A 23,860-nucleotide genomic window follows, 5' to 3' on the forward strand; every position below is an offset into this window, starting at 1 on the left:
CTAGACAGGTTATAAATCCACTAAAAACAAATGATAAATAGCAGTACTAACTTGAAAGGAAAAAATGATTAACAAAAATAAAAAGCATTGCTATTTTTTGTGAGCTTTACTGAGGCATAACTTACACAATAAATTCAATTCGATGTGTACAATTTTGTCGACAAATGTATACAGTAGTTTAACCACAATCATAATTATTTCCATCATCTCAGTTTCCCTATATTCCTCTCCTTAATCCCTGGTCTGTCAACTACTTAATTATCTGCTATCACTAGTGTTGCCTTTTCTGGATTATATAAATGAAATTACACATTATGTCATCTTTTGTGTCCGATTTCTTTCGCCAATTATACTGACTTCGAGATTTACCCATATTGTTCCATGTATTGGTAATTCATTTTTACTACCGAGTGGCATTTTATTTTATGGATATGCCATCATTTACTAATTCATCAGTTGATGGACATTTGGGTTCATTCTAGTTTTGAGCTATTATGAATCAAGTTGCTATGAACAACATGTAAATACTTATGTTAAGATGTTTATCTTTACTTTGGTCAAATATCTAGAATTGCTGGGTCTTATGTTAAGTACTTTTTACATTATAAGAAACCAGCAAATATATTTCCAAAATGGTGGTGCCATTATGCATTTTTACCAGCAATGAAAGATATCCAGTTGTTCCACACTCTAACACTTGGTATTTTAAATTTTCTTAATTTTAGCCATCCTATTGGGTATGTAGTACTATAACACTGTGGTTTTAATTTGCATTTCCCTAATGATTAATGATGTTGAGCATCTTTCCATTTTTTTTTTTTGCCATTTACATACCTTTAGTAAAATATGTTCACGTTCGTTTTTTGTCTTATTGAGTTGAAAAAACTTACTTTATGTATTCTGGAATCAAGTATTTTATTATATGTTTTAAACCAAACTTTTCTCCCAGTATGTGACTTACGTTTTCACTTTAAGAGTGTCTTTTGAAGAGCAAGTTTCAATTTTAATGAAGTCTGATTTATTAACGTTTTTTAATAGTTTGTACTTGTTCTATCCTAAGGAATTGTTACCTGAATGTCACTAAGAGATGACTATGTTCACGAGAAATGTCTGTAGTTTTCTTGTAATGTTTTGGTCTAATTTTTGTTTTTTGGGTACCAACTTCTGTGGAAGCTTTGTACTTCAATTTTAGGTACAAAGAATATAGTCCTAAGAAACCACTAAGAAAATACTTTAACCAACTAAACTTTATACCAGGTTTTTCAAAGATTAACACTTTTTGTAACAATCTTTTTGTCTTAAATGTTTGAGAAGAATTTTTTTAAAAAATCATGAAAATGCTTTTTTTTTTTTTTCAAATAAAAGGAGATAAACTATCTTGTGAATTGAATTAAAATAGGTAATTTCCTCTATGTAAAATTTTGGATTTTTTGTGTCAGGTTTTCAGAGACAGAATAAAAAATATTGGTCACTTGTTGGATAACTAAGAAAAATAGGTATTTAGCGCTGCAATCAATTTCTAGAAAAATTAATTCTTAAGTCCATTAAAATGAGCTTCATGAGGTCTTTGAGATTTTTGCAGTTGAGAAGTTTGCAGCAGGTTTAATATTTAAAATTCACTTTTGAGACTTCATTACTTAAAAGACTTGAATTTGAAAGGCTAATTCTTCAGATGCTGTTTTCCTGAGTATTTCTGCAATTTTGCTAGCTGCCCAAGTAAATATTAGTGTTTGGCTTAAGAGTTATATGGGAATGGGGAAAAAAAACATTTAGCACACATTTCACTTATTTTTTTCTATAAAAATATAACTCTTTATTAAATAACATGCACAAATATCAACTAGTCATTTATTAAACAGATATGATTTAGAACAAGATTTAAAGAAATACAAATCCTTAGGTACAATTTTGTATCTTGTTCATGATATTTGAATATAGTTAAAAAAAATCACTGATTAAACTAAACATCCTTTATTTTTCTTTCAGAATCCTAAATCTTTTTAGGCATATACCCCATTCCAAGTTTTTTCTAGCATTTCAGAGCTTTGGAATATCTTTACTATCGAAAGCCCTTAACTACTTACTTAGGTATAAATCTCCACTGACAAGGCATTCACTTTTCTTTTAAGCTATCCAGATTAGCTGAGTCATTTTACAAAGGAAATCTGCAGAAGCAGAATCATGGCAGAGAGGCTCCAGCAACTTGAGGTACCATTGAAGAGCGTAAAAATTAATTAGTGCTAAAAAGCTGGGATGACTAAATTATGCCAGATTCCTACTTGCTTACTTTTTTCTCTTCTGTAGCTTGTTCTGCTTGGCCAAACAGCGATCCGCCCCACTGTCCTTCTCGGGCTAGATCATCAGAATGAAATGCTGTATAATGCACCCCTCTCATATTTTCTGACTTTAATGCTCAGTAATGTTTTTTTTTTTTTTAATTTTTTATTTTTAGGCAAAAGTACAAACAAAATTTGCTTTAAGTTTCTCATATTAAAAAGTATTGCTTTTATAAATTAGCTTTTAATGTTCCCAGCCTTAATAAACTTAACTTCAACAAAACCAGTGCTTCAAAATCTACCCTGCCTTTCTTGGCCTCATTTATCCAATAAAAAAGGCCAAAATCTCTCATCTAAATTTCTAAACACTACTACATCCAACCTTTATAATAAAGTCTTTGCACTGTGTATTTTTTACACGTGCTGCTTTATTGCGCATGCTAAGTACAGTATGAATTAAAATATAAATTGACATAAAAATTCAAAAATTCCTAAGCTTAATATGTACCTTTGCACTCAAAAACTTCAATTTTTATATTCTCCATTAGTTGGAATTTCCAACCTGCAAGCTGAAATTAAATCACTTTATTCCTCATACATTCTTTTTACTTTTCTCCAGAATAAACATCCAGTATTATTTTATAATTCAAAAAAGTATCATGGAAAGTTCTATAAATTTTATTTCATATACTTATAACCTAATTTTTCTTTCAAAAATGTTTAATAAATTTAGCAGCAGGTTTCAGATCTGAAATAATCCTGAATATTTAATCTATATCATGTTATAGGAGAATGTTTTTTAAGTATATTGCTAAATGTTTAATAAAAACAGACTGAATATTAATTATAAAATTCTGAATATTGTTTGCATCTTGATACAAGGAAAAAAATACAACATATTAATGAATTTTTCATAAACATTGCAGAGATCACTTGGCATATGCCTATTTCTTTTACTTATTTTGACTACCAAATATCTTTTCATTCAAGAACTCAGTTTTTATTTTAAAAGTGCAAAGGTTATTAAGCTTAAAACATATTTAAGCAATGTAAAAAAGTTTTACAATGATTTAACATGACCAATAAAATTTATTAAACATATTTACATGTATTCACAGATTCTTTCATACTTGAGTATTAAAATAGACATTTACAATTTCAGAATTTTCATTCGAAGGCATTTTTTGGGGGGGGAGGGGAAAGAATAGGCTCTACTGTGAGATGAAAAAAGAGCTGTTTCTTGGTATGACTAATTCTAAATATGTCTCAACATAGTAAGTCATAGGTACTATTCCTGACCAGTATGAAACACTCTACACTACTTTAGGCATCACTTATGGAGAGTTAAATTATAGGAAGCATGCAATACAACTAAGTCACAATTTTTACAGTTATGGCGATGAAAACAAGCTAACTCAAACACATACATGCCTTAGTTAAGTTCTGCTACCTGAATACACTACTGCTACACTCCATACAAACTACAACTTTGGTCCAATAAAACATAGACAAAACAGTTTTACAATTATTTTTTGTACATATTTTGACTACTAATCCCTTTGTATACATTTTGACCATTAATTACAAGATTTACATCTGCACAATATGTATAAAATAAGTTATTAAAAAGGAAGACAATATTAAAACTTTGAAAAGAAAACTGTACAATTAATTTACAGATATAATAAACTGAAGAAATTTTGTGCCAAGTTTCTCTTCCACATTAGAAACTATTTGGTAGGAACTGAACCTTTTAGTTTACTGATACATTTTAACAAAACTTGAAAGAGATTTGCATACTAGTGGTTATCTTGTTACTTAGAATGCTAACAACTTCCAGCGCTGTTAGCAGATTCTGGATTTTTTAAGAATGTACCATAGCCTGCCAACATGCTCCAATGCAACTGTTACCTTTCACCACTATAAATAATAGTTTTTAGTTAGAGACTGTTTGGATCTAAGATCCAAAATAATTCTTTTAATTTTTTATAAAATGACAGTGTTTACTACATATGTAACGAACTTTAGTTGAACTTTACTAACACTTGTAAAGGCATATCAGTATTCTTGTCAAAAGGCAACATTCCACAGTATAACACTCTTGAGCCCCATCAGCTTAGGATGACCCAGCAAGAAGTAAGGGCTGCTATATAGGAGTCAATTCAAAGTCATCATTGACATCAACAAGGGGAACATAAAACTCTTGGATTTCGTAAATGCTGATAGATTTATAGGTGGCAGGATCAAGTTCCTGGAGTTTGAGCTGCCATTCTAATCTCTGAACAGCATTTAAAGCTGCAGCTTCATGTTGTTGCCTCATTAAAAGACAGGTCTATTTAAAAGAAGAGAAGACATAATTAATTATTCTATTAAACTTGCTTTGTTTAAACATTATTTTCATCCAAAGTTTCTTTAGAAATTATGATAAATATATGACAGTAACTAAAAGTTTTTTAGTTACACTCCCATTTCTATTTTACCCTGTCTGTATCCATACACCAACTGATTTCTGGATCTGCAACTTCACATTCATCTTTTCTTAGGGACTTTAATTCGAAACTGTTGTTTTATATAATGAGATTTAAAATTATACAAAGAACCATGAAAATCTGAGAACTGTTTTGAAATTATTGAAAATCTAAAACCAAATAATGTTCTTTAGAGTTGCAAAATACATTCCTTTTCTTATTGTTTTCCCATTCTTTCCTATAACTATAACCAGACTCATACAATGGATAATAAGCATAAAGATCTCCATTTGAAATTTCTTTTTAGTTTCATCTTTTATACTACATTGATCCTAAAAAATAAGAATTGTGGTTTTCATTTTCCTTTATCTTGTAATTGTGGCTTAGCGTGAGGATTCACGACTAACCATTATTTCCTTTCCTAATCATTCCTAATATAGCTGCAATATCTGTTTATAAAGGGGGACACATCCATTCAAACTGAACATACATACCTTTAATTTGTCAAATTTATCATCTACATCTTGTAACCAAGACATGAACTGCCTTGCATTAAAGCGATCCCTCACAGAAGTTTTACTGTCATCAGACTGAAAGAGAACATTAAAAGTAGTTGAGAATTATACAGTATTTTAAAATCTATAAGCCAAATGTCTTTTTCATGGTATATTTTATTTTTAAGGAAGAATGAAACTACATTATGAAAAAGGATAAAATATAATTTGAATATTAAAAAAATTTGATAAAGCACTTATTTCCATATCGAGTAGACAGATTAGTAGAATTCTTAGGATTCTGGGTTTAGTTACTAAATAGAATCCAACTGCTCTATGAGTAAAAGATATTTCTTAAAGAGGCATGTCATATGAAGTATTATGCCTGTTACATTCTTTTTAAAGAATTTATTTCATATTTAACTTAATATTAAAGTTTGCCATTAACATTAATGTAGAGAGAAAAATTAAGGTGGGAGATGGGCTGTTAGAGGCACACATTTTTACCAGAACCAATATTTTGGAGTGCTCAAAAAAAAAATTCCATACCAACTCATAAGCATACCAGTTTTGGAATTAAGATAGGTTATATTCAACTGTTGGCTTTGTATCTTACTGAGTAATCTTGAACTAATTATGTACTCTACCTGTCAAATTTTCTACCTGTCAAATGGGATAAAAATCTTTTAATCTTATTTTGAGAATTAAGAGCCTCTTAATGCTTGGATATACAGAAAGTACTCAATCCAATAAACATGTGCTATAATTATTACTACTACTTTTACTACTAAAGTGAGATTGAGGCCATCAGGTATCCCCACACTCACATTTTTAGCCATTATCACTTCCTCCTTGGTCCTTGAGTAAGATGTTTTGACTATTTTATTTTGTATTGTTGAATCGTTTTAATCTTACAAGTGTATTTGAAAAAGAAGTATAAGAGAGTGAGCTAATGAATAATCCAGGGCTTTATCAGGAAAAGTAGATTTGTTTACTTGCTCTCCCTTAGTTCCTCAGAAGCTATTCTCATACAATACAAGCCAAAAGACCTTTCACTCTAAAGGCAGCTGTAAAAAGATGGGAAATAGTTCCCAGTTTTCCACAAGAGAATGACTAAGTTATTCTGCCCTTTAATTATAGGCCAATTGTAGACTAATCCTCTTTAGCCTCTGACTTTGGAATCATTCTGAGGGTTTACTGGGAAAACTCACTTATTTTTAAAATTCTCTTTAAAATCTAGATTCAATTCTGTTGTACTTCACTATCAATGTTTTCATGTCCTTCATGAGAAATGTCGAAATTCTGGTCCAGTGGCTTACACTTCTATTTCCAGCTCTTCTATGGATTTTTTATTTTTAAGTCTTTTATTATTTCATTGAGTTTTAGGAGAAAGAAAAAAAAAATGAGTTTACTTAACTACTCTGAACTAGAAATCTTCAAGACTTTCATTATAGCTTGATTTACAGTGTTCTGAAATTGATTCATTACTCTTCTAATTACATAAAACATAAAAAGACTTCAAGATATCATATGGTCTAGTCCAGCCTTTAGCAGGATGGTTAAATCACTTATTATTAAAAAAACATTAATTCTTCCCTTTAAAATATATAAAGCTGGAAATTATGGAAAGTCCTTTTCAGTATCTATTTCCTTAGAGTCAAATAACAGTTCTTTCTTAAGATCCAATTACTCATTTTAATAGCTTTTTCTGCTATTTCTGAGTGTTTTCATTTAAATACAAGTTAGTAGCTTAAGAAAGTTTAAATCTACTTATCTTTTTTTTTTTTTTTTACAAATGAGAAAAATGAAACCCAGAGAGAACATATGGATGCATACTTTCGCTATATTATACCTTATATCCTTTCTGTTTCTAGTTTGTCTGACTGAAAATAGCATTTCCTATTTTTTTCCTCTTGAGATAATCCTTCACTGTCTGTTTATACTCTTTAAAAATATAACTTAGTTTTCAATTATAGTTGACAATATTAGCTTCAGGTGTACAAATGATTAGACATTTACATAACTTATGATCATCCCCATAAATCTAGCACCTATTACAATTTTATTGACTATATTCCTTAGACTTCACATCCCCATGACTAATTTTTAGCTACCAATTTGTTTGTACCTCTTAATCCCTTCCCCCTTCTACCTATTCCCCAACCCCCCTCCCATCTGGCAACCATCAAAATGTTCCCTTTACCTATGTTTGTCTTGTTTACTTCGTTTTTTAGATTCTACATGTAAGTGAAATCATGTTGTTTTCTGCTGATTTATTTCACTCAGCATAATAGCCTCTAAGTCCAACTATGTTGTTGAAGATGGCAAGAGTTCATTCTTTTTTATGGCTAATATTCCACTGCATATATGGACCACTTTTTATCCGTTCATCCACTGATAGTAAGGTTGCTTCCATATCTTGGTTACTGTAAATAACGCTGCAATGAACATATGGATGCATACGTCTTCAATTTAGTGTTTCCGGTTCTTCAAATAAATACGCAGAAGTGGAACTACTGGGTCTTTCTTTGTCTCTTGTTATAGCATCTGTTTAAAGTCTATTTTGTCTAGCATAAGCATTCAATTTAAAGTAATTGTTGGAGGCAGAAAAAAACAGCGTAGATGATAGAGGCTCTCTGTTCATCCCTCTGGCGACCAAATCAAAGTTGTGATGGGAAACAAGGAGCAGCAGCAAGGAAAAATCGCCTGGGATCTAGATGAACAAACCATTCTACTAGGAAGAAATCTAAGAAATCACCCTGCAATGGCAGAGGGTAAGACGGGGTGAGGGCACGAGGCTGCTTAGTCCCAAGTGGCTTAGTAGGACAGAAGCAGTGGCAGCGGCAGTGGCAGATGCGTCCGCTAGCAGACTTTTGCGGTGACAAACCTGCTCACTCTAAGCACCAGTGCTGGTTCAGCTGGCGCAGGGGGCACCAGGGACTTACAGGGAGACACTGAGTTGTTAGAGTGAGGGCTGAGGCGAGATTCGCTCAGTACAGAAGTGCCAGCGGTATCCACTGCTCCTCTGTTGAGACCTCCCCGCTCCCAGTGTCCCAGATACAGAGCTACCATAGCCATGACTTCATCACATTGGATAAATAGTCGCTCCGCCCAGAGGATTCCCTGAAACTCCGCCTCCCCTAACTCATGGCCCCACCCAAGACACAACCAAGTGTGTTCTCAGCCTGTCAGGTGCTCTGGGAGACTTAGGAGCTTTACTTAGCAAATAGAAACAGACACAGAAAGGCAGCCAAAATGGGAAGACAAAGAAGCAGAAACTATATGAGAGAACACAACAGAGATCCATAAATTATGGTGTCAAGTAATCTAACAGATGCAGAGTTCAAAATACTGGTTATAAACATGCTCAATGAACTTATGGGAAGTGTAGATGAATTCAGTGAGAACTTCAACAAAGAGACAAAAAAACATAAAAATGGAAATGGAAATTATAAAAGGGAACCAGTCAGAAATGAAGAACGCTTTATCTGAGAAGTACATTAAATGGAACAAAGGAATAAACAAAGTGAATAAAGAAGAGGATCAAATGACCTATCTAAAGAAAAGGAAAGCCAAGGACACTCAATCAGAATGGCAAAAAAAAAAAAAAAAAAAAAAAAAAAAAAAGAAAGAAAGAAAAAGAAAAAAAAAAGCCAAGACTATAATAATAATTTAAGGAGCCTATGGGACACTATTAATGGTAAAAAATATCCATATCATAGGGTTACCTGAAAAGGCAGAACAAGAAGCTGAATATATATTTGAAGAAATAATGATGGAAAACTTCCCTAACTTGGTGAAGGAATTAGACATAAAACTCCAGGAAGTTCAGAGAATCTCAAAAACCAGAAACCAAAAGAGGCCCACACCAAGACATATCATCATTAGAATGCCAAAGGTTAAATACAAAGAAAGAATATTAAAAGCAGCAAGACAAAAACAGTTAGTTACCTACAAGGGAGCACTCATAAGATTGGCAGCTAATTTCTCAAAAGAAACTGCAGGACAGAAGGACCTGACTCAAAATATTTGATGTGATGAAGACCCAGGATCTACAACCAAGAATACTTTATCTAGCAAAACTATCATTTAGAGCTGAAGAATTTCCCAGACCAAAATAAGCTGAGGGAATTTATTACTACCAAGCCAGTATTACAGAAAATGTTGGAGGGACTTCTTTAAGGAGAAAAGACATGCATCAAAAACAGAAATAGACACATGGATCAGAGAAACAAAATCAAGAGTCCAAAGTAAACCCATATTTACATAGGCAAATAATTTTTGACAAAAAAAGCCAAAAACATACAGTGGAGAAAGGAAAGCCTCTTCAATAAACGGCGCTGGGAAAACTGGAAAGCCACCAACAAAAGAGTGAAACGAGACTGCTGTCTGTAACCACACACCAAAATTAACTCAAAGTGGATCAATGATCCAAATATAAGACCTGAAACAATAAATTGCATAGAAAAAAACATAGGAACAAAACTCAAGGATCTTGGACTTAAAGAGGATTTTATGAATTTGACCTCAAAAATAAGGGAGCATAAGGAAAAATAAATGAATGCGACCACATCAAACTAAAAAGCGTCCGCTCAACAAAAGAAACCATCAACAAGGTAAAGAGACAACCATCCTAATGGGTAAATATATTTGCAAGGAACGCCTCTGATAGAGGCCTAATATTCAAAATATATAAGTAGCTCATACAACTCAATAACAACAAGAAAACAAACAATCTAATTAAAAAATGGGCAGAGGACCTGAACAGACACTCCTCCCTAGAGGACATAAAAATGGCCAACAAATATATGAAAAGATGTTCAACATCACTAGCTATTAGGGAAATGCAAACCAAAACCACAATGAGATACCATCTCACTCACACCTGTTAGAATAGCTATAATTAACAGGGCAAGTAATAACAAATGTTGGAGAGGATACAGAGAAAAAGGAACCCTCATACACTACTGGTGGGACTGCAAACAGGTACAGAGACCATGGAAAACAGTGTGGAGGTTCCTCGAAAAACTAAGAATTGATCAACCATATGATCCAGCAATCTCTCTACTGGGTATTTACTCCAAATACTTGAAAACCCATATCTGGAAAGATATTTGCACACCGACGTTCACAGCAGCATTATTCACGGTGGCCAGAACATGGAAGTAACCTCAGTGTCCTACGATAGATGACTGGCTAAAGAAGCTGTGGTACATATATACAATGGAATATTACTCAGCCACAAAAAGAGATGAAATACTGCTATTTATGACAACATGGATGGACCTCAAGATATTCATGCTAAGCAGAATAGGCCAGACAGGAAAAGCTGAAAATCACATATCACTTATATGTAGGATATAAACCAAAAAGCAACAAATGAACAGGACAAAAAAACAGAGACTCATGGACATGGATGATAGACTAGTGGTTACCTGAGGATAGGGGAGAGAGTGGAGGGGGGAATTAGATGGGGTAAAGGGGGTCAAATATGTGGTGACAGGAAGAAATCTAACTATGGGAGATGAACACACAGTATAAATATATATATGCTTAACTGTTCAAGTGTACAGCTGAAACTTACTGGATTTTGTTAACCAATGTAAAAAAAAAAAAACAGGAATAAAGAATGGTAATAACTACATTCCTATCAATAAGTACCTCAAATGGAAAAGAATTAAGTGCTCCAATCAAAAGATAGAGAGGCTAAATGGATAAGAAAACAAGACCCCTACATATGCTGCCTGCAAGAGACTCATTTCAGATTAAAAGACACAGAGACTAAAAGGAAGGGGATGGAAAAAGATATTATCTTGACGGACCAGAAGGTATTGCACTGAATGAAATGGTTCGGATAAAGACAAATATTGCATGATTTCACATACATGTGGAATCTAAGAACAAAATTAACAACAAAACAACAACAAAAGCAGAAGTAAACTCACAGGGCATATTTAGCGGGATAGTAGATGGGAGGGGGGTTGGAGGAAAAAAAAGGCAAAGGGATTAAGAGATACAAATAGATAGTTGAAGAACAGACATGGAGATGTAGAGTGTAGCACGAGGAAGATGGTTAATAATAAATATGTAAGGGAGAAGAGGGGTACTAGATTTAGAGGGTTGATCCCTGCGAGTTAGGTGGATCTCTGATTACCATGCTATACAACTGAAACTGGTATATTACTGTACACCAACAATAAGTGGAAAAAAACTCATTGTACAATGTAAATACAAGCAATTGTCTATTTAATAAAGACAAATGAAATTATTGGTAGTTTTGTAGCCATCATGTTATTTATAATTATCCACATTTTTAATCTTTTTCCCCCCCTTTTTCTTCTTAAAGAAGCCCCTTTTAACATTCCTTTTAATACTGGTTTGGTGGTGATGAATTCCTTTAACTTTTTGTCTGGGAATCTCTTGACCAGCCCTTTGATTCTAGAAGACAGCTGTGGGCAACAGGCCTGGCAGGTTTGAGGTCTGGCTGTGATCTAGGCCCACGGCAAGAAACATGATCCTGGATTTAGAATGTTAGTGTAGTAAGGCGCCTGCGCCTAAAATACGTAAGCATGATTCAGCTTACTGTATCACGCATGTGTGGCAGAATGCCACTATTGTTCTCTGACATATATAAAGCCCATGCGGTCCCCTATCGGAACAGAAGTATGTTCCCTGCAGTAAAGTAGGTGCCTGCTATTTCATTTTTTTGTCGGCTTCTTGTGCATTCTTCCAACTGGGCGTCTCACCACCGAAACCTTCCCTTCTTGATCAGCTTGGCACTGACACATGGTGTAGACGGCAGGATGAAGTGTATGTCTCACAGTGCTCTAAATGGTCCCTGCATGGAGGACATGTGGCCCCCTGCCTCCCAGTGGCATCCTGTGGCCGTATATCTGACTATGTGGATGCCCCTGGAGGACTGGGACAGAGTGAAGCTGCATTTGGAGAACGTCTGGAAAGCCCTGGAGATGTTGGAGCCAAATGTTCCGACCACCACTCACTGGGAGGCAGCAGGTTGGGTGGCCTGGATGTTTCTGGCGGCGCTATGGCAGGCCAGCCTGGAGGATCAGGTTCAGCAAGTGAAGCAGCTACAACGCTAGGGAAGATATGCTGGAAAGGTGGCTGGAAGCAGTGGAAAGCATTTTATAGGGCCCTGACGGGTCATTGCCATCGTCCCTGTCTGGGAGCCTGCCGGCAATACTGTGGCAGGCGCAGCCGGTGATACAGCAGCAGGTTGAAGCGGAACAGTCGTTGGCTCCAGGGGGTCAAGTTGGTGGTGCCCCCCAGGCTAAAAAGCATACCACCTTGATCCAGTACACCCCTGCCAAACTCTGGGATCTGACAAAACAGGTACGGCAGGGTGCAGGGGAGACGGTTCCAGGGTAGCTGCTGCAGCTGTGGGATGATGGGGCTGAAGGGACTGAATTATCTCCAGAAGAGATGGCTCAGCTCACCTTCATAACGATGATACGGTCCCTCAGGTAGCGCCTCCAGGGACATGGGGCACAAGAAATCACTCCCTGATTAACTGGCTCATGTGTGCTGCACCGACAGTGTGGGCTGACCTGGGGGAGCTGCCAGACATAGTGAGCAGATGGACCATGTACTTAGATCTGTTCCAGATAATTCGCAAAATGGGCACGCGACAGGTAATGTTTTGCGCCCAGGACACTAGCCCTGGTGAAGAGGTATTTAAGACCTGTATGAAGGACTTGATTTTGACTTCCGGCCCAGCCAGTACTTTTGGCACCATGGAGGCACTGCTGGTCCCCTACCTAGATAGGTGGATCCATGAAGTGACGTCCTTCATGGCGAAGTTGGGGAATGTGGAAGTGAAACGTAAGGAGCATTCCACTGGAGTGTGCGCCATACCGCCTGATGCACTCCCAGACTGGCCAATGCATGGATAGAGGCGTGGCCGAAAAGGGGGAGGGGGTGGAGCAGCTCCCAGACTGTTCAGCCATGAGCGTGAGCCACAGGCAGATGTGGTTTGATCTCTTTGCAGCGGGGGTCATTGCAGAAAAGGTTGAGCAGCAACCTAATGAAGTGCTGCTGGCAGTGTGGAATCAGCTGCACCCTGACCAGCAATTCACTTTTATTCCTGGGAAGGCTACAACCCGTGAGGTGCGGCTAGCCGATTATCTCCCCGATTAGGAATTTGGCTGGGACACCGGTTGGTGGGGGAGCTGGTTGACCTGAGGCTGCAGGAGCTGAAAAAGGTTAGGCTGTCTCTACATGCTGCCGTGCTGAACGCCACGGACATCATGGACTGGCCGTCACATGAACTTGAACGATACCATTCTGTGGTGTACTTGGCAAATGCCTTTTTCTCTATTGCCATAGCCCTAGAAAGTCAAGAACAGTTTGTCTTTACCTAGGAAGGGTGAGAGCGGTCATTCCTCCTTCCTCCCCAGGACTATATGCACAGCCCTACCCTGTGCCATGGTCTTATGGCTCAAGATTTAGCCACATGGAAATGATCACCCATAGTGCACTTGTATCATTACATTGACGATATAATGCTAACCTCTGATTCTCTTACAGAACTAGAAGCAGCAGCAACCAGCCCGCGAGAAGCTCTCACTGACTGAGGTTGGGCAGTCAATGAGGACAAGGTCCAGGGACCTGGGTAGTCAAATTCTTGGGACTTGTCTGGTCAGGTAAGACAAAAGTAATGTTGGAGGTGGTCATTGATAGGATATAGGCATATCGTCAACCTGAGACTATGAAGCAGCTCCAAACCTATTTAGGACTGCTGGGGTTTTAGAGAGTGTTCATTTCCCATTTGGCCTCCTTGATGCAACCCCTGCATCATCTAGTGTGATGGGGTGCCCAGTGGGATTGGACTTCCAAGATAGAAGATGCCTTTTAGGCTACAAAGCGAGCTGTAGTACAAGTCCAAATTCTATGTGTAGTAGATCCAGCCCTCCCATTCCTGCTTATGGTGCAGGTGGATGATGAAGGGTTTGGATGGGGCTTGTGGCAGAAGCATGGTTCCTGGAAGGTACTGATAGGCCTCTGGTCCTAGTTATGGAAAGGTGTGGAAGCACGGTATTCTCTGATAGAGAAGCAACTAGCTGCCATATATGCAGCCCTTCTGGCCAGTTAGGCCATCACTGGCCCTAATCCTGTAATTGTGCAGTCCATGTACCCTGTGGAGGGGTGGCTGTAGTCTTGGGTGAAGACTCCCCATACACGGAAATTACACAGACCCGTACACTGATCAAGTGGAGGGATATACTTGGAGCAGTGGGCATAGTTCTTTGTGAGCCTGTCAAGTCAACTGCACCCCATATTGGGACTAGTGCAGTTTCAAGCAGAACTCCTGGTGAAGCCTGCTGAGATGGGACATGTACCGAGTCCCTATGCAGGTCGGGCTCCCATCCCTGAGGATGCCTCATACACAGATGGCCTGTGCCATGGGAAGCCCCGACGTGGGCTGCTCTGGCATAGTAGCCATCCACAGAAACCTTTTGGTATGAAACTGGTACTAGGCAGTCCAGCCAATGGGCTGAGCTTCATGCTGTGTGGCTGGTCTTTATGAAACTGGCCCAGTGCACAGCTGTACCAACAGTTGGGCTGTATATTCAGGTCTAACTCTGTGTCTGCTCTGGTGGGCTGCCCAGGAATGGATAATAGGCCACTGCCCGCTATGGGGCTGGGGGTTGTGGGGAGACCTCTGGAAGTGCAGTCTTCAGAGGGGGCCACCATATACCATGTCCCTGGCCATTGGCCGTTGCAGGCCCCAGGCAATGATGCAGCCAATGCACTGACAAAAGTTTGCTCTGCCCTTGTACCGCCAGTTCTATTGGACACTGGTCTTGGCTCCACTGAAAGCTGGGGTATGTAGGGATCCGTACCATGTAACAGGTAGTGAAACAATGGGGCTTATCATTGACCTAGGCTCAAGCACAAGTTTTCACAATGCTCCTGGTGTGCTGAGCAGTACCCAGAGAGACGGTGGATTAAAAGTACTCTGGGGGCAGTGTCCTGCAGGGCTAAACCACTCCAGGAATGGCAAGTGGACTATATAAGGTCCTTTGCCCACAAATCAGTAAAACCACTATGTTTTCATGGGTGTGGACATGGCTACCAACCTACGGTTTTTGCATGGCTGGTGGTGGCTGCTGATCAACGCCATACTGTGACCACACTGGAGCACCTTGTGGCCACCTATGGCCAGCCCTTATTCATCACTGGTGAAGAGAGGCACTAACTTTACAGGTCAGGAGATGCAGACCTGGGCCTGCACCAATGATGTGCAGTGGTAGTTACATGTTCCTTATTGCCCACAGGCAGCTGAAATGGTAGGATTCAACGGCTTGCTGAAGGATGAACTGCGTGCCTTGGGCCTGGGATGGCGCCGTCAGTATACTAACCTCCCACAGGCTATATGCTTTTTGAATGAACAGCCCTGGCGAATGGGGTTGTTTCCCCTTGACAGGGGTGTAGTAGGCTTGCCGCGGGCTATCGAAGTGTGCCCAGGCACCGCTGCTATACAGGTTCTTGCCCTGGACCTAACAGGGAGCTTTGTTCTTGTCAGCCCCAGAACTTCTGACAACTTGGTGAAATTCCTTGGGGTCTTCCTGGTGGTTGGCAGTAGCCATGCTAGCTCTTATAGCTTGTAGCCTGGCAGTATTTCACTGTTCTTTATGTTGCTGCTGTGGATTGTGGGCCCAAAGTAGTGTCCTCCGGGCCAGATCCCATGCTGTGACCCTGCAGAGGTGGAATGTGGATCCTAGGTCTGGCTGTGCTCCAGGATCGTGGCTAGGAATGAGACCTTGGATTTAGAAAGTGAGTGTAGTATGGCACCTGCGCCTAACATACGTACACACGATTCAGCTTACTGTAACGCACATGTCAGAATTCCACTATTATTCTCTGACATATATAAAGCCTATGCGGTCCACTAGCACTGAAGCACGTGCTCCCTGCAATAAAGTTGGTGCCTGCTGTTTCACTCTCGTGTTGGCCCCTCTTGCGTTCTTTCAACTGGGCGTCTCACCACTGAAACTTTCCCTTCTCAATCAGCTCACCACTGACAATAGGTCCTTCCTTTTCATCACTTTGAATATTTCCTGCCAATCTCTTCTGGCCTGCAAAGTCTGAGAAATAGGCTGACAATCTTATGGGCACACCCTTGTGGGTAATTAACTGCTTTTCTCTTGCTGCTTTTAAAATTCTGTCTTTAACCTTTGCCATTTTCATTTTGATGTGTCTTGGTGTGAGCCTCTTTGGGTTCATCATGTTTGAGACTCTCTCTGTTTCCTGGGCTTGTATCTCTGTTTTCTTCGCCAGGTTAGGGAAGTTTTCTGTCATTCCTTCAAACAGGTTTTCAATTTCTTACCCTCTCTCTTCTCCTTCTGGTGCCCCTATTATGTAAATGCTGTTATGCTTGACGTCGTTCCAGAGGCCTCTTAAACCAAGGATCCCCAACTCCCAGGCCATGGACCAGTGCCAGTCTGTGGCTGTTAAAAACCGGGTCACACAGCAGGAAGTGAGCTTCAGGCAAGCGAAGTCAAGTTGCATCTGCATCTGCAACTACTCCACAGTGCTGGTGTCACTGCCTCAGTTCTACTTCAGATCAGGATTCTCATAGGAGCACCCGTCCCTGGTGCCAAAAAGGTTGGGGATCACTGCTTTAAATTATCCTCATTTGTTTGGATTCTTTTTTCCTTGTTGCATTTCTGATTGGGTGTTTTCTGCTACCTTATCTTTTAACTCACTGATCCAATCCTCTCCTTCATCTAAGATATTGCTGATTCCCTTTAATGCATTCTTCATTTCAGTTATCGTATTCACTTCTGACTGGTTCTTTTTTGTTTTCTATCTCCATTTTCATGTCTCCTATCCCCCCTTTTTTCCCGAAGTTCTCACTGAGGTCATGGAGCATCCTTACAATCAGTGTTTTGAATTCTGCATCTGGCAGATTACTTGTCTCCATTTTGTTTAGCTCACTTCTGTTCATTCATCTAGGACATTTCTTTGTCTCCTCATTATTGCTGCCTCCCTGTGTTTGCTTCTATGTAGCAGGCAGAAATACTATGTCTCTCAGTCTTGGTAGAGTGGCCTTATGTAGTAGGTGTCCTGTGGGGCCCAATGGTGATCTCCCTGGTCACCTGAGTCAGGTGCTCCAGGTGTGTCCCTTGTGTGGGTTGTGCGTACCCTTCTGTTGTAGCTGAGTCTTGAATGATGTTAGCACATCCAGAGGAAGTACTGACCCTCAAACTAATTGGTTGTGAGGACTGGCCATGACTATAGTGAAGGAGTTGTTGTGCAGGAGCAGACACTATGAGGCAGGATTCACTTTGGTAGGGATCTGGTGCCTTCTGAGTTTTTTCTTTGGGTATGTCAGTTGTGGAGGTGGTTGACTGGTGCTCTGATGCAGGGCAAGGCCAGTTGCTGCCTGTGCCCTGACCAGGGCCACTTGTATGAACTACAAAGTGATCTGCACATGGTTGCCACTTGTCCTGGGCTTGGGACTGATTAGCAAAAAGTACAAGGCACACTGATGCCAGATGCTGACTGTCTAGGGTTTGTGAGATTTTACAAAGGTCTGCAGCATAAGGCAAGACAAATTTGTATGAAAAGCCACTGGAAGCAGCTTGGGTGGGGCCGCAAATTGGGTGGGGCAAGCTCTCAAAGAATCACCAGGGCTGGGCAACTGGTGTTAGGTAGGTTGATGGGACACTCAGATATGGCACTCACCTGCATGAGGGGGAGGGTTCAACAAAGGAACAAGGTTTTCTGCCCGCACTCTGTCTGGAAGAAAACTGCACCTCCAGCTTTCGCCCTGAAGCTGGACAATTCAGTTCCTCTTTGTATGTCTCTGGCAAGTTCAAGCTGCTGCAGCTCAGAGTTCAGAGTCCGTCAGCAGTGAAGTCCATGCATGGGCCCTTTAAGAGGAATGCCTGGAACTCCAGCAGACCCACTTCTCACTCAGCCAATCTCTGCTGGTTTTCAGACAGAAGTTATGGGGACTTAATTTCCCAGCACTAAAACCCAGGGTTGGGGAGCTTAGTGCGAGGCTAGGACTCCTAGCTCTTCAAGTGGGGACCTTCGTACCTGAGATATCTCTCCTGATTTAAAATGTCACATGTCTCTGCTCCTCCCCTCCTACCAGTCTCGAGGTGGCTTCTTCTGTATGTCCTTAATTGTAGTATATACGTTCTGTTCAGCTAGAATTCAGGCGATTCTCAATCATGGTTGTTCTGTAATTTAGTTCTAACTTTGAAGTGATTGTGGGAGAAGACAAGCACAGTATTTACCTACTCTACCATCTTGACTGCCCACATTTATATTTTTTATTTTAATTGTTATGTTCTCTCTTATGACCAATGAATTTCATTCTAGTTTATGAAGCACAAAAAAATTCTCACAACTAATTATGTCTGATTCTGAATTTATGTAATTTATATGGGGCAGTAAACTTTGTTCAAGATATAACTATAGTTTTTCACAATTATAGTAGGTCCTCGAATAACATTATTTTGTTCTATGTGGTTTCATTATAATGGTGAGATGCCATAGGAACTTAACTCTTGTTTATACCAATTAGTCTATGATAAGGGTGGTGTCATTATCCATCATTTTGCTTAGTCACAGAACCTATTATGTTTAGTAAGGACTTACTCTATGTTAATTTATTCCAACAACATTAAGACCAAAACAAAAACTTAGCCCTATTTCAGCACTGTCACAGCCTAGATGTTCAATCTGATTATTGTTTTCCAGTTTATAGTAGCTTTCCAGTTGCCTGAAGGCCAGAAATGAATGTATACACATCCCCTTAAGAAACAAATTATGAGTTATCTACAGGGGCATTATCCTAAGCACATAGCTGTTTTATAATAGCCTAAAACCATATCTTTTATAATATAAGCCTTTAAATTATAAACATCATTAGACATTATGTTAGAGGACTTCATAAAACACAGGATTAGGTAATCTGGGAGTACTTTCAGGTGGTTCGAAAGAGTTGATTCCTCCTTTCAGCTTTATTCATTGTTGAATTAAGTTTCTTCTATGGAAATAGATTACAAAAACACGCTGTTCTAAGAGCATTCTAACAGTATCAGTGAGCACTTTACCTGAGCATCCAGTGGCACACTGTAGACTTCTGCATCCAGTAAAACAGTGCATGCACTGAATGGCAGTGTTTGATTTGCCAATGTTCTTGCAGCTCTGTAATGAACTCGTAGAACTTCCTGTTCGTTAGATACAATGAGTTTTTCCTAGTTGAACAGAGAATTTTAAAAAATCAATTCTTTAACCACTTGTTTTCAAATAAAATAAAACCACTTGAAATGTGCTAAAGAACCTGTGTCTCAGAGTAGTTTTTTCTTCACAGTAGGCTTGAGAAATTTAAGAACTCTTAGTGTTCCAAAAATGTAAATAAATTTTTTTTCCAAATTGACATTCTCTTTTTAAAAGTTTGCTTTCTCTCTCTTCCCCTTTCTTTCGTTCCTTTCTTTTCAATTACAGTTGATATTCGATATTATTTTATATTAGTTTCAGCTGTACGGCATAGTAGTTAGACGTTTATATAATAAAAATTATCTTTTAAAGTGTACAATGGTGACTTCTAATATATTCACCAAGATGTTCAGTTATTGCCGCTAATTCCAGAATATTTTCATCATTCCCAAAAGAAAACTCATAGCCAGCAGCCACTCTCCATTCCTCCTCTTTCCCTGGCAACTACTACTCTATTTTTTGTTTCTATGGATTTATTTATTCTCAACATTTCATATAAATGAAATAAAAAATAAGTGGTCTTTTGTGACTGGCTTCTTTCATATTGCATGTTTTTAAGGTTCATCTGTGTTGCAGCAAGTAAAAGTACATAACTCCTTTTTATGACTGAATGACATTCCACTGTGTGAATATACAATATTTTATTTATGCACTAGTTGATGGTCTTTTGGGTTGTTTTCATCTTTGGGCTACCACGAATAATGCTGCTATGACTATTCATGCTCAAGTAAATAACTAGGAATAGAACTGCTAGATCATATGGTAATTCAATGTTTAACTTGTTGAAGAACCACCAAACTGTTTTCAACAGAAGTATCATTTTATATACCAACAGCAATGTATGAGGGTTCCAATTTTTTCACATCCTTGTCAACATCTGTCACTGTCTTTTCTTATTATAGCCATTCTAATGTGCTTGAAGTGGCATGCCATTGTGGCGGCAGCTTCTCTTTTATAAAAAAATATTTTCACAGAAATAAACACAGTGTACTCTGATGTTAACTACTTGTAAAACTCTGATAATCACAATATAATCATTCCTTAATGTGTTAGTTAAGTGGGGTCCAAAATTTCTAATTATGTAACATGAAGAGTTACCCTATCATAAGGTTAATGGAATGATCGAGGCAATTTTCTGCATTTAGCTGAATGGGAATTTCTAGGGCCCAGCTGCAGATACCATCCCGATCCTGGTTATAGACTTGTGCATCTGGTGGTAACTATTTTCTTTGGCTTAAACATCAATTAGGAGAAGTCTGGTTAGCACTTCAAGGACAGAGGTAGTGATATGACTAAATATTCCACTTGAGATCATCATTCTTAATGTTGTATCTTTAAACTTCTAGAGCAGAATCTTTCGAATAATGTCTTCTGAGAATGGGTTTTGCGTTTCCCAAAGCACTGCTTCCACTTACTTCTTGGGAAGGCATAATGGGGCAGGGGGCCAGGAGCTGTGGCTGCAAGTTGTGTTCATTCATTTAGTATAGCATTTAAATGCTATCGTTTTCTATGGGAAAAAAAATCTCAGAACAGCAGTTCTTAACTTGGGTTATTCACACACCCGAGAATCCTATGGAAAGAATGAGGAAAGGGTCATCTGTAAACTTGGATGAGAAAAGAATGTCTTGATTTTCACTAATCTCCAACTGGCATTTCTTTTAATTATGAACACAGGCCACAAACCACAGTAATGTAAGAAGTATGAAAAGTATCTTTGTCATCCACAGAAATCACAAATACTTTCAATTTATATTATAGTTGTTGTAGATGTTGTCCTTCAATTTTATACTAATTTCTTCTTTGAAATTCCAATAGTTATGACACACAATAGCAGTTTTTCTTTATAAAGATAACTGTGCAACACCGCTGTCCTACTATCAAGCAATTCTGTAGCTAGTAGTTTATTCTGTAACCAAATGGTAAAGTTGTTTATTCTCACACTGGTCAGACATTTAAGTTGCTTTCTAGTATTCTGCAATTGTAAATTATTTTGTCGCTCCATATGTGGAAGGATGTGAGTCATTTTCACTACTTTTTGAAGTCCTGCAAATTGTACGGTTCGAATGACAACTCTTACATGTCTGTAAGGTGGCATGGCTTTTGTATACGCCTGATATGCGCCTGATAGGTATAATAGCTACTGATATGTGTTATTTCACCTAAATTCTTAGTGCTAACAAATTGCTCTGGGACATGGGTCATGCACAGCATTGTAAGTTCTGTTATCAGTGCTTCTTTATTTGTTGTTCTTGTAGTAACACTATAAATTTATTTTAAAACATGATTCTGATAAAAGGTTTTATATTTGGAGATTGTTACAGGGATTGATGGCACAAAAAAGATTAAGAATCTCTGCCCTAGAGAACTAACCATGTATGAATCAAAGAAATTATATATAAGGTTTTGTTGATATATGAGTATGGGTATATTCCTGTGAAGAATCATAGTTTCTACCACATTTTCAAAAGTTCCTGACCCTCTCAAAAGATTTAGGTGTTATTTTTGTCAAGCAAAGTGAAATAACTTTCGTAATTTTTATAAATAGGTAGGTTTTTTCCTCCTTTGTCGTTTCATGCTAAGACTAACCACTAGAAGCTTGACTACTAAAGCAGACCTAACAGGGCCAGTAAGCACAGCCTTTGTTAATTTTAAGTATTTTGTACTAAAGTAGTGCTGGTACCAAGCAACATTTCCCAAATGTGGAAATCCAAATGTCCAACTAGGAATTCACTGTTAGAGTTCTGTAAATCCAACAAATGATAAGAAATTATCAGACACTTTTATACATCAAAAAATATACTCAACATGAATTGTAATATGGAAGAAGCTATCCTGAAAGAGGCTTAAAAATTCTCCATCTGATTGCATAAGCATAAGGTAACAACTTCCCAAAATGGTTCTAAACACGGAAAATTCACTGATATAAAACTGTAGGCCATCATAATCTATTGCAAAGTTACTTTAAGCATAAATGTAAATATTTCTTACCCTTTCAATACTGTGTTGCAAACGTAGTTTCATCCTTACAACTTCCTGTTGCCTAAAAAGCTCTTTAAGTGGATCTGACAGTGAAGGAGGTGGTGTAATCTAAATTTAAAAAAAATTAGTTAAGGATTAGGTTTCATTTATAATAATAGGCTATTCTTATAAAATTAAGCCCTTTTAGTAGATAATTTCATGAACATATAAATTCTGATATTCTCTGAAATGATAATGGCAACAATTATACAACTGGTTGTTATTGCTCAATTTCGACTATTTAAAACACAGTGGGGCATTCCAGCAAACTTACATATTTTAATTGAGACCACAGCAAATTTCAAAGAGCAATTCAGAAGGACAAAAGAAGTTATTTATTAGAGAGACAAACTTTAAAGTATCAGTAAGTGATAGCTCACAGACAGGGAGAGAAGAGACTCAAAAATAAAAAAGCATCTAGCAAACAATCCTGAAGATTATAGCAGTCTGAGTGTATCAGTACAGGAAGTAAAGTCTCTTTGTAGAAATGGTAAAAATCAAGCACTAAACTGCTGAGTTTTATATTTAATGAACTAAATCTTTTATAAAATAGGTGAAATTGTCTTCTAATAAGACTTGTGGTTTTCCAACTTCTTAATAACATGTGATAATCCACTTTATTTATCCATACTCCAAAAAGCTTATGATTGGTTAATCACTAATTTGATTATTGTGGTGGACTGTGCCTTCTGGTAGATGCTGGAGATTAAGAAAGCTGACCCAATCTATGCATGTACTCTACCATTAATATAAAGACACATCCAAGTATGGTAACAAATGTCTGTGATCCTTGAATATTCTACTTGTTGTACCATATCATGATGCACAATGTTTGTCCCATCAGAAGAGTCAACTAAGTTATACTGTGCCAGACATACTGAGATATATTCCTTTACCCTAAAAGACGATAATTATAAGCTAGGACAAGAAATGGGGACAATATAGATACTCCAAGAAGTCCTCATTTAAACAAGTTCTTTAAGGTGTTACTTATATTTCAAGCCTATGATACAACTGCATTTCAGTTAAAATTCATACCCTTTAAGGGGAAATAAAATAAACAGGAAAATTCTTAGTGTGTATTCTTTGAATCATTAACAAATTATTTGGCTTAAAGTATGACAAATTTACTTATAACTCTATTCTTTTAACTCTACTACTACTGCTTATTACTACTAGGGTTACTTAAAAATCTGCCTTTTAAGATTTAAAAGGCACTAGCATCAGGTATATTCTGTGGATGTGGGACTAAAAAACCATCCTTCTTCAAACTTTTTGATCTTCTCTGAACTGGGCTTTGGAAGAAGGAACACGTGGCAAAGGCGTTATGTGACACAGCACAGACAGC

The 23,860-nt window shown here is 38.0% G+C and overlaps 1 protein-coding gene across 3 annotated transcripts in view; it reads right to left on the reverse strand.

The window, feature by feature from the left end:
• Positions 1–1,785: 1,785 nt before the first annotated feature.
• Positions 1,786–23,860, reverse strand: part of ANKRD12 (ankyrin repeat domain 12) — a 121,003-nt gene continuing 98,928 nt past the window's right edge. For all 3 annotated transcript variants that reach the window (XM_016120904.2, XM_016120906.2, XM_016120905.2), the window contains 4 exons: positions 22,483–22,581; positions 19,329–19,472; positions 5,239–5,334; positions 1,786–4,608 (listed from right to left, as the gene is read on the reverse strand). In XM_016120904.2, the coding sequence (XP_015976390.2) occupies positions 4,423–4,608; positions 5,239–5,334; positions 19,329–19,472; positions 22,483–22,581 (525 nt within the window). In that variant the 3' untranslated portion in view covers positions 1,786–4,422. The remainder of the gene's footprint in view (positions 4,609–5,238; positions 5,335–19,328; positions 19,473–22,482; positions 22,582–23,860) is intronic.

Source organism: Rousettus aegyptiacus, unplaced genomic scaffold, assembly GCF_014176215.1.
Source record: "Rousettus aegyptiacus isolate mRouAeg1 unplaced genomic scaffold, mRouAeg1.p scaffold_m13_p_12, whole genome shotgun sequence".
In the NCBI taxonomy this organism is placed as follows: Eukaryota; Metazoa; Chordata; class Mammalia; order Chiroptera; family Pteropodidae; genus Rousettus; species Rousettus aegyptiacus.